The 12,210-nt window shown below is 40.2% G+C and overlaps 1 protein-coding gene across 1 annotated transcript in view; it reads right to left on the reverse strand.

Annotated features, from left to right (window-relative positions):
* Positions 1-11,822, reverse strand: part of CNOT1 (CCR4-NOT transcription complex, subunit 1) — a 31,738-nt gene extending 19,916 nt beyond the window's left edge. Inside the window, exons 1-11 of the mRNA XM_010077385.1 lie at positions 11,631-11,822; positions 10,085-10,286; positions 9,531-9,677; positions 8,316-8,440; positions 7,205-7,491; positions 5,809-5,887; positions 4,366-4,596; positions 2,917-3,057; positions 1,967-2,146; positions 787-903; positions 264-374 (exon numbers count right to left, since the gene is read on the reverse strand). Of these exons, the coding sequence (XP_010075687.1) occupies positions 264-374; positions 787-903; positions 1,967-2,146; positions 2,917-3,057; positions 4,366-4,596; positions 5,809-5,887; positions 7,205-7,491; positions 8,316-8,440; positions 9,531-9,677; positions 10,085-10,286; positions 11,631-11,822 (1,812 nt within the window). The remainder of the gene's footprint in view (positions 1-263; positions 375-786; positions 904-1,966; positions 2,147-2,916; positions 3,058-4,365; positions 4,597-5,808; positions 5,888-7,204; positions 7,492-8,315; positions 8,441-9,530; positions 9,678-10,084; positions 10,287-11,630) is intronic.
* Positions 11,823-12,210: the final 388 nt, after the last annotated feature.

Here is a 12,210-nt window from a genome sequence, read left to right on the forward strand (position 1 = left end):
TCAATTACATCCTTCCACTTCTCAGAGTTCTGTTCAGGGATACCACAGGAAAGTTCAGCTAACACCAGCTATTTAGACAGCAAAAATGCATGGGCCATGCACTTGCCCTCAAAACAAAACTCCTTTCCTTTAAGCTCTTGCACCCCTGATTTTTCTCTCCATTATAATTCAATCAGTTTTCACTTTATGAGAAAAGCTAACTACTTTCTGCAATACTTATTTTTCCACTTAAGCAGTAACTGTGTCAGCACAAAATCACTTACCACACTTCTGACACTGGATTCTAAGACTTTGGCAACAAATGGCACTACATAAAGCAACTCCTGCTGTCCCTTAACATATGCTTCCAGTAGCAGTGATTTCACATCCAAATCCTGAAAAATACCATCAACAATTGAGAAGGGGAAGAAGGTGGAGAAAACAGCACACACAGTGCAAAAATTCCACTTACACACTATTTCCTCATCAGATGTATTGGTAAGGTTGAGTCAATACAGTCCTTGAGTTTTATAGACTGCTAGGCAGCAGTTACTTTTTGAACAAAGATTTACAGATACACATTTTTACATGGGATTAATTAATTTATTTTTGGCAAGAACTTAACTAACAACTTGTCTGATATAAAAAGATTTACAACTCTTAAATGAACAACTTTGGAATCATATATTGTATTTAGCACACAAAAAAGAGGCACCAGGAAGGTGATAAAATTTCCCAAATAGCCTATGCTACTGCATAACAGCATGCCAATTCATGCCAAACAAATCTGCAAAGACAGAAGCTCACCGTGTGCAAGATGGGCTTATTTTTAGCCAGAGTAATCATTCCCAGCCAGTGACCAAGGTTCTTTAACAGGGAACGGTCTGAGAAGTTGGCCGCAGCTTTATCTGATGTCAACAGCACCTAATGAAAAAAAAAACCACCAACTCAAACAACAACTGGAAGATAATCAGACTCAAACCCAAATCCAACAGCTGATATAACTTAAGATGTAAAGTTTTAGAACATTAAGTTCTGTGCTTCAGTCACATTACCGAGATACTCCAGAGCAGCCTTCACTTCAAGGCAGCACCCCGTAAATCTGCCCTGCAATGATTTCAAAAGTCCTTTCTTTCAAGAGGATCAAAGAGAGGATTACACTGTCAAGATTGTTATGACTCGTTAGCAAAGTGTAACTTGTGAAGGCAATACTTCATCTTCATGCTTCATCAGTCCTGAAGGCTACAGTTTGCACTTCTTGGGAAGACATTTAATTCTCATGTCAAGACTTAAATCCTGTCACAAGTATTCTGCTGTTAGTTCTGTTCCTCAGCTTCAGAGGAGCACTAGCTGAACAGAGCAAGGTCAGCTATGCTCTAAAGAGCCAGGAGATTCTTTTGCACTACAGCGTAACCCACGGTGGTCAGGAAATTCCACCAACAGGTTTAAAAATAGTGCTTGCTTGACAAACTTGTTTCATCCACTCCTCTCTTCTGGGCTACCATTTCTCCCTCCTCCTCCCCTTCATGTTATCTTAGCCCTCTAGTGAATTTTGGTTGTTATACCCCCACTTTCTAAATCCTCCCCCTGCCCTTTATTCTTCTTTGACCAAACCAGCAGAAAGAATAGTTTTTTTAATCTTTATACTTTCCCCACATAAAAGAACTAGACCATAAGCAATTTTCCCCTGGGTTATAATTTGCAAGCCTCACACAAATTTGGAGTCCACCTACATAAATGAATTCAAATGCAGATTTGCCTGCTCACTCAAGTTAGAATTAAGTCTTTGGTACATTCCTGACTGAAAACAGAAGAATCTTAGTAGTCAGAGGTAACCTACTAGTTCAATTGTAAGCTAGCAAGCAGATCTTTGAGTAGCATTCCATATTTGAAGTTCAGCAACATGGTAAGCAAACAGCCTGAGAAAGGCAAAGCACACCTTTAATCTTTAAATCTAGCTAAATATTAGAAACCTTGCACTACTCACCTTGATATTTCTGTAGGTTTCATTCAGAACCATTTTATTAAACTCTGGATTCTTAAGTGTGTCAAGGAAGTTCGAATATAAGCTGTGAAAATTAGGCTCAATACTGACTCTCTTCATCACGAGATACTGTGATACCCAAGGCATGAACTCTTCTTTCACTGTCTCCTTCAATTCTTCAACCTGTCTCCACACCAGAGGAAAAGCACCACCACAGAAAATATGAGATGACCACAAACTTCTGGATTCTTTTTTTATCTTGTCGACCAGCAAGGACTTCATCATAAAATGAGTGAGGCACAGTAGTTTACCTCTCCCTCACTGCTCAGCTTTTTACCTGATAACTGCAAAATAAATGTCAGCATCTCATATAAAAGCTGTCTGCCCCAAGACAGATGGCACAGGTGGCAGGAGTACCACAGATTTCTACTAGTTCAGAAAAAATTCCCTAAATTTCAGCTTGAAATGCAGGAGTCCATCAGCTTAACCTTAAATGGTATCCAGCCCAGTTACGATGTGAACGTTTGTTCAAACTTGCATTATGTTTTTTTACAAAAACTTTCATTAGTATTTTTCAGTCCTTTCAACTGACAAACATCAGAAAGGTTTATCCAGCAGTTATTCCAGGCATCTACTAGAAATGCTTTCCTGAAAACAAAGCGTTACAGACCTACAATACTTTAGTACAAAGGATTTGGCTACAGGGAAACAAGGAAACATGTAGGAGAATGCAAGATTAAGAATAGCTTGCTTTCACCTGCCTCTCCTTTCCCTGAAAAATTGTATCTTCAAAGAGGTTCAAGTAGAACATGTTGAAAACTATTATTTGCTCCCTCCTCCTCCTAATTTTTTGCAGTTGGGCATTTCTGCAGAAACATAATCACCCACCACTTTAGAATGGATTTCCAGAAATATGAAAAAAAAAAGTTGTACTAGTGTTCTTCCATACTTGCCTTCTGTGTCATATTTGACTGAGACAGATTATTGAAGATGAAAGCAATTTTTTCCTGGACATTCTCTGGAGGTTCCACAATTCTCTCTGTTTGATCTGTTGCTACTAACAGCGTATCAATGTTGGTAGTATTAATGGAAGGCTGGAGGGAGAACAAGAAATTAACAACAGGCAATACCTAGAGGGGACATCAAAATAAACTTTTGCTCTGTTATGTCAAGCAAAAAAAGAGTTGACCTTTGTCAGGTGGCATCTACGGTCTCAGATTCATTTTCAGCAGCACTCTAATGAAGCCAAGTAGGTTTTTTTACTCTACAAACAATGATCAGTACCTCAGAAGTATAAAAAACTTCTAGCATTTACATTCATATACAACAGGTGCCACTGCAACAGAACCCATGAGGCTGACAGCCTGCACACCATGTCAGCGTAGAGAAAATCATAGTACAACAGTGAGCAGTGCTTAGTACAGCAGCAAGTCTCCAGGAGCACTGCAGTGCTGAACTGGGAAGGAGAAATCCCAGAGGTTCATTCCTGAGAAAGCACACCAGCTGTAAGCCAACAGAATGTGACCCATGTCCCTACACTGCAGGTCTAAACCCAAGGGCTTTACTACCTGGCACACTGCAATGAAAGGGAAAAATACCAATCACAACTTGAATTTAAAATCAGGCAATATAAATGCTTCTTAACAACAACTGTCTATGAGACATAACTGGGTGTAAAAGACATTGACAGCTACACTGTGAACTGGCCCCCAACAGTTGTTCACAGCTTTCAGCCACCTTTGGCTTTCGCCTCCTTTAATTTAAGGAGCTTCTTTTAAGAGAACTATACAAAGGCAGTACCAGGAAGGAAGACCGACTTGACTTGATTTACAGGGCATCAGGTATCCCGCAGTAACAGCTCTATACATCCTCAGCATACACACAGGACCAAGTGTGCCCCGACGCTTTCTGTGGAATAGCCAATACCATCCATCTGCCAACCCTGTAATAACTCTGACTAGCAGTTCAGAGACATGTTTACGTGAGTAAAGATCTGAAAAACCTAATGCAGTTAGAACTGCTAGGTCAAATGGCATTTAGTGTGTAGTAAGGGTTCTCAAGCCCCAAGCAGAACAGCAGCTGCCAACTATTTCAAGAGTCCTATTGCAAGTCACTAACAGAAACAATGGTTCTATAATTGTCTTGATAATTAAAACCTCAATAAACACACTTCTACTAGACACCATTGTAATTCGACAGGTTCGTGATCAAAAATGCCTTCTCTCTACAAAAATGTTGGTCATATTTTAAAAGGTAATATACTTTAGATATAGCATATGGATCAGTTTGAAAACCTTTGGTACAGAAATTAAATCTGAATTTGTCTATATGTAATCAACTCAGAGCAGCAACATAACTCCTTTGCTTCTCCACTAAGGCCACTGGAGTGACAAAATGCTTACCGGCACATCCTTCTTGAAGCTGACTCCAGTTGGTCGAGTGATTGTAATGGTTTTTGCAACAGTGGTGGTGGTTGAGGTGGTTACTATAGTGCTGACTTGGCCAGCAAGAGGAGCTTTTGCTGGAACTTGGGCCTGGGCCTGAGCCTGGGCAAGTGCAATACTTCCAGGGGTGGTGATTGAACCCTGCATCTTCACAGGAGGATCTCTGGATTGCTGTCCATATTCTATGTACTGAAACAGGGTGAACAAGCACAGAGAAAAGTTCACATGCAGCAACAGAACTACAGGTTGCCTTAGCATAAGCAGTATAAAGGTTTGCCAACAATCTTTAAAATACTTGACACTAATGCCATTAAGGGAATCTGCAGACTACAGCTGTCCACCCTTATAAAGCACATCTTGGTTGATGCTAAGCGTCAAGAGACTTGACATCCTTGAAATTTTACAGAGCACTACCCAAAACCCCCCATCCCCGAAGTCCTGGGATAGTGGAGTAAAAGAGGGGAAAGAGCCTAAGAGAAATGTGCGAGTGTCAAGAAACTGGCTACACAGCAGGTAAGAAGTCTTCCCCAAGGACTCCTCCAGCTACAGAGAAACAGGAAAGGCCGAAGTTCACAACTAATAAGCAAAACCACAGTTCTGAAATGGCCAACTTTAAGATTTTACATCCTCTAAAGTAGCTCCACAGTAGAAAATTAGTTTCTTCTCCACTGTAATACATTTACCCAGAAATTGGTAACATCAGACAACACACTGGCAGTTAACAGAGGCAGTCTGAAACCTTTCAGTGAAACTGAGACTGCTATTGGACTTCACAGCTTTGGGTAGATGGCCTCTCTACCTTAATGTGAGAGCTGAATGTTTTTCCTTATTTGGATTATGCTCTGAAGCTCTGCCACTGGGATTAGCTTTTCCGTATTTCCACCAATGAAAGCACTTTTGAGGCAGACGCCATATGACCAACACTGCTCTGGACTGCAGGGTATTCCCATTACTCTGATCAGACCTCTTCAGGAATGAGATTTTTCTCACTTTTTCTTGATTATTTTAGCAGGTTTGAGTATGAAACTGCATAAACCAAGCTGAATGCCCTCTATTTTAGAGGAAAACTCCAAATCCTTAAGGGACTAGAATATGAATCCACCAAAGCACTTTAAAACCTTTGTGCATGGCCATGTGTGCTGTTTATCGTGTGGTTATATGCAGGCAGCTATTTCCACATAAGCAATCCACACAGATTTATAGAAACAGAAGAGGTACCAGATAACCACCTTCACCTGCCCACCCCATCCCATGGCAAAACCTTTAAGAAAAGGCATTTGATTCTGGAGATGTACACTGCCTATATTGTGACAACTGAGACTATTTTTCCAAAGGAAAACAGGAATTTGCTCAAAAGAATTAAAAATCTTAAAGCTAGTATGCTAACATGAACACACGTACCTCCTGTAAATGATGTGGGAACTGTATAAAGTGACTAATAGAAGCCAAGTGCTGACAATACTGGGGATAGTCCTTCAATCTGTCAGACAAAGTATGCATTAGTCAGAAACATAAGCCCAGATCAAAAACAGTACTACAGAGAAATATAAATATAACATTGGAATGACATACTGCATCACAGAATTACTTCTGGACTGCTTACAGCAGCTACGCTATAAACAAAGCATTTTCCACAAAGTACTTTTTGTTGCAAAACTCATTTGAAAGGAATTCATTTAACAGCAAAACACAAGGTTTATTCACAGCAATTCGTCATATCCTACATCATGATACTTCTGACCGAGCACACAATTGCAGTTACATTCAGTGTTTCCAATAAGACTATTGGGTAAGTAATTGGTATTCTGGCTCAGTGCATTTTAAACAGCAAACCAGAGTGCCACTAACACCCAAGACAGAAGCTTCACCTACGCACACCAATTATTATGGTTCTACTTATGAATGCTAGATGCTGTTACTACTCATTGAGAGTAAAATCTCTGTGTCCGGCTTAAAATGGTTCTTAAGAGGAGTATGATGGTGGCAAAGTCTCAAGTATGTCAGCCGCAAGTGTCTTTATTCATCCCATTCAGCTAACTCCACAACAACTGTGGAGTTCCATTCCTGCCAGGAATGCAGCTTTGATTACAGATTAAATACTGCAGGGCAGATGAACTATGAAAGGAGAATAAGAACAGAAGATAATGTGCTCCTTGTTTATGAGTCCACACTTCAAGTCCACACATTTCTAGTCATTAAATAATTTCCGGAAGCTTTCTAATACTTTTCAAGCTCAAGTATCTTCTTCCAGAATGGAGATTTTTCCCATGGGTGTACTATGACAGCCTGCCCTGAGAGCTTCCTCTAACTGCAATCCATTAAAAGCTTTGAGAAAATTTTTTTTTGAGATACTTTTTGCCATACTTGAGATTTCTGTGTAAAACCAAAGTCCTCCAGCTTAGTTCCTAGACAGTCTTTCAGTAAGGAATGGGGCAAATAGCACTCCATTAGAATACACCTGTAAAGAGTAATGACATTCAACCCCTTTCTAACAAGCTGACAACTTCATCTAATTCAACACTTCACTGAACTACTTTTATAAACAAAGTTCACTACGTCATTTCAGCATCTCAGTTTGTCCCACATTTATACAGGTACCACACCGAACTTTCATTTTTTTTAAAGCCATGCTTTAACTAGCACATTTTGTTTCAGCTCAGTGTATCTTTAAAGCAATCCTGAAGTTGAGATGTGTGAATTTTTAACACATACAAGCAATACTGTACTGCATAATTAGAGCAGGTTCAAGGTTAACAAGACATGTACTGTTACAAATATGCCCAAACCCCACACTCACCTATTTTTAAATCTATCTAGTGCAGCAATACCAAAATAGTACATTTTGGATGCAAAAGGCTTTCGTAAGGCTTCAAGAACATAGCGCAGGGCCAGGCCCAATGCCATATAAGTAACCAGTCCTTTCTCTATTATCCCACCAAAGAGGCAGGCTGTAATGTGCAGCTCTTTATCTGGGTACTGGGGAAAGAAACGGTATTCCTCAAACAAGTTCCTCAGCATACAATTGAACACTTCTCGTTCTCGTTTAATGTTGGAGTCCTTAAACCTCTGCAGCATTTCCAAGACCTGCAAAGAAACTGGAAACTGTTACCAACAGATTTGCTTTCTTTCAGCCCTTCTGCATCTACAGGTTTCACCAGCTCCTGCACCTACTAAGGTATATCGCACTACCACAAACTAGACTGCAAAATAACTACATCTCTACGACAAGCTTCATCTTCAGACTTTAGTTCTCTACCCCTTCTTTTAAGTAACTGTCTCACATAAAACTTTTTGGGGACTGCCTACTCCATTGCTTCAAAATCAGAAACACGAAAATTAATGTTCAGTGCCTTCCATAAATAACCACACAAATATATATATCAACATAAATCTGAAGTACTTCAGAAAGCAAGTACATTAGACCAATAATTACTCTCAGAGACTAAGCAAAATAATTATCAAAATACAGAAGGCAGAACTTGACAGGTTTACATATGTAGAAGTTGCAGTCATTTTCAGATACTTTAAAAACAAATGTATTCAAAATAAGTGCAATTTATACAGACTGTGCACACTTTTTACAACTTATTTTGAATACACAAGCTTCCATTCCACACTGAACTCCTTCTACTTAGCGTATTTTAGGAGTGTTAGACATCTAAAGTCTTCAGTCCACAGAATTCAAAGTTGAACGTAATGATCAGCTTCAAGTTTACTCCGTATATTTCTAAGGCAACATGCTTTCAATTTACTTTATTAACTGCAACTAGGCAAAAAAGCAGTGCCACAAGCATCCACCACTAGCCCTTTATTATTTTCCACTGAACTAATACACGAAGGAATAATTACCATCAAATGCACGGCAAGTCTCTGAGCAAGTGATGCAACTGCTACAGAAGGGAACTCACCTCATCCACAGACATGGTCGGATGCGGTGGATGGTTGTAAATACGCTGGAAGTAGCTGTTTGCCTCATCATCTATTTCTTTGCTAAAGTGCTGATTAGCCTCTGGCCACACCTGAGATAAGTCAGCTGTTAAAAAAGGGAAGAAGTATAACACTCAGAACAACTTCAGGCAGTCTTTCAACTCTTCCACCAATCCACACAGAACCTGCTACTTCTCCAGGGAAGTGGGATACTTTACCTTTCTAGCAGGCAGGAATTGTTACTTAAAAATCTGTTTTCAATATGTTACATTTATGCAAAAGAACTGAATCCCAAGACAGAATTAACCTCATATTGTTGTATTGCTAGAACCCATTGCACCCCAGGCTAGCCTCAACTGACGCCTAAACCAAATGAATGCAAAACCAGACTAGAATAACACATACTACACAATGCTAACACGCAAACTTTCACGCCAGCCAGTGAGCTTCAAGCAAGTTTATACTGAATGCTGAAGCCCAAAACTATAAACCAATAGTCCCTAGAGCTGCCTCCACTGTACATCTGTAGAGATTGGTAACTTTGTCTTCATGGTGGAGCAAATCAAAGAGATAGAGGCACACAATAACAGCAATGTGAAAGGTTTAGCACATGACTATACTTCCTAAAGGCAATGTTCGATTGCTTGAACATTTCGGAGCGTACTTCAGAGGCATAAATGATTCAAGGACAATAGCTCAGTGTTAAGAACCAAATTATTCCTTCCAAAAGCCACATTCTCACCAACATATGTTAGCCTTGTTTCTTTCCAGTGTTGCAGTCTAATTCACTGCTTCACTTGTCAAGTTCCCTGCTGCAACAGGACCCTACCCAGGTAGCTTTGTTGAACCTTCTTACAAAAACCCACCCTTTTACCAGATGCATACAATTCTCTGTAAAGAGTAGGATAACACATTTGTTGAAAACACAGCACAACAAAAAAAAGGACACAAACACATTGTTCATGCAAATCCATAACATTACATTTTTTACACTGACAACATTTTTTTAACCCCTGCCCTGGCTACCTGGCAAGCACTTAGTATAGAAGTTTAGAAGCACCTTTTTCAGATTAATGGCATAATACCAGAGCCACCTAAAATTTACCCCCTACACATCCAAGCCTCCTCTGAAGGAAATGCAGATTAACTGCAGACCACAGTCACACTTCACAGCCACAGACAACACTACCACTTACAAGGTTTCATCTTACTCTGCTGGAATGTAGGCTGGTTCAGTCCAGATGTGCTCAGCTTCCGTTGCACAAATGCGTCATTGTTCACTGCAGGAAGGCCCAGGGCTCCGGTTCCTATGCCAGTCAGGCTACCCGTAGTAAGACCACCTACTGAAAAGCAAACAACTGGTCATCTCTGTTGCACCCTTCACGGTATGCACTTACCACTCCCAGCACCTGCCACTTCCAAGAACTCAGAGCTATAGAGCCTCATAACTATCCAATATCAACCAGTTTTATCTCAACCAGTTTTATCTCAACCAATTCCTTACCTCTGTCCCAACCTAAAATAATGCTGCTAAAAATCTGTCAAAACATTAATCTTCTTGACTCTCAAACTCTACCTATTGCAGCTGCAACATTCTGAAGTGCAGTTTCAGCAGCAACCTAGGAGTGAGGACTGTGTAATTCCCTCCCACACAACACACAGCCGTTTGTCCAGTATTTCCAACCACAGCAACGACAGCACTGTAGCTCTGTGTCAGAAAATACAAAACATTCCACCCAGATGGCAGTACCTGGAAGCTGTGAAGAGAGTCCTCCAATGCCACTGAAACCTGTTGTCTGGTTTTGGGTGGAAAGAGGTGGGAAGGCTTTTGCTGGTGACTGAGGAGTACTGAATGCAGAGCCCAAGTTTGGAGGGAAGCCTTGCATGCTCTGGGTATGAGGAGCAGCTGAGCCACCTAAACTAAGAGATGCCATTCCTGCAAGCGAGTCGATCTAAATGAAGAAAGGAACATTATAGACAAACGTCTATAAACCAAAATCAAGCTAGCTTTTGGCAGGTTTTGTACAAAGACAGCTACATATCAAAACATTCCTGAGAAGAGCTTTTCTGCATGGTTAAATTCTGAAGTCATCCAGATCACTCCAAGAGATGAGTTTGTCTACAGAATGCAATTGCACTTTTTCTTCTATAATCCCATAAAATCCTATTCTATCAGCGGTTTTACAGAAAGGCCATAGATTGTTCCATAGTCTCTAGTTAAACATAACACAACAGTAAATGCTTCTAAGCAGCATGTAGACTTCATACTAGTTTATGCTCTGAAGTTTGTGACCTCAGACATCACCCCAAGACTTCCAAAGGCTATTTCATATCAACCGTACAGAGTATTTTTGACTACCTGAAGGATCCCTTTAAGCCCACTTTTCACAGCTAAGTACCTGAATGCAGTCTTCAACAAAAAGCATTAAAACCTGGGTGACGAGTAGGAGGAAATGCACAACACCAGCTGACAAAGCAATAAATTAAGAGCTCCTGACTAGGAACAGCAAAAAAACTGTTATCTACCCAAAAGATAGCATGCCTACAGAAAAACATCTCCTGCTGTATTTATTGACATCACTTATCTGCAGCAGGTTGCCAAGATATTTGGTACATTTGATGAGCAACTTCAATACAGTAACAATTTAAAAGGAAACTGCTCTCCGTATTTAGTTTACATAATCTACTGAAGCTTCAGACATTCTTAAATGCTGAATTGCCACTATTTCATGTGAAAAAGTTTTTACCACTTAATCTGCCATTGAATGTAATTGCTAGAAGCAAAACCTGTCCGTAATGTGTTGCTCCCAGAGGAGGAAGGGACGATGAGTGGCAGGGAGTAACTTAAATGTACCTTGTTTTTAAAAAAGCAGTTCAGTTGAGAGCTGAAGAGCCCCAGTTATAACAAGTCCTTATGCTCTAGCACTGTTGCTTGGCCCATGAAGCTACAAACAAGACATATCAAGTTCAAAGGCAGTGCTTAATTCTCAGAAGTCTTAGTAAATTCTAGCACTTTAAAAGAAACCCTCAGTTATTTTAAATAATCAAATCTCTACCCCTCTTCAGTGCTCCCACTCTCCTACACCTCAATTACTTCTTACAGACATTTGAGAAGTGAAAGACAGTTCTGAACTACAACCCTCAGGCATTATTCTGTAGTTATAAGTTATCTAGACACACAAACATAAAGGGAGACAGATGATGTTTTACTTAGTGCTGCTGAAAGAGCTCAAATATTGCAGCATAACTAATGCTAAATCAACACCACCTTCTAAAAATGTAGCCTATTTGTCTACCTGTACAGGAGATATGGCATCCAAGCTGCTAGCACTGGGCGGGCGTCCTTTTGGCATGACTCCAGGTGGTGGCTGTCTAGCCTTGTTCATGACATTACTGCAGTTAGCTACCATGGTGAGGATCGTCTCTGACAGCTCCTGAGAAACACTCCTAGAACAGAGAAGTAGGGTAGTGAGCCATATAGCATTCATGAAACTAAGGCTCCTAACTTCTTTGGTTTTCCTAAAGAAATTGGGACCATATTCCACAAACAGAAGTTCCAAAATAGACCCAGTACAAGCTACATTTTGTTATTTGCAAAACTTGCATTAGGGCTTGTACCAAGGAAAATGGCTATATACTTATAATAGATTTTAAACTGTAGTTCTAAAATTGCATCTCCAGTGGTATATTCCTTCATTTTCAAGAATTCAAATAGAGCTTTACAGTTATCCCAGCAAGTAATAACTTACAGAAAGCTGGAATAGGTACCTACATGACTCCAACAGCCCTTGGAGGAATAGACTATCTGCAACAGTCTTTGCCTGCCGTTGTCCACATTATGGGCTATATACAGCTCAGCCTCACGAATCCAAACAC

The sequence above is a fragment of the Pterocles gutturalis genome, unplaced genomic scaffold (assembly GCF_000699245.1).
Source record: "Pterocles gutturalis isolate BGI_N339 unplaced genomic scaffold, ASM69924v1 scaffold39668, whole genome shotgun sequence".
In the NCBI taxonomy this organism is placed as follows: Eukaryota; Metazoa; Chordata; class Aves; order Pterocliformes; family Pteroclidae; genus Pterocles; species Pterocles gutturalis.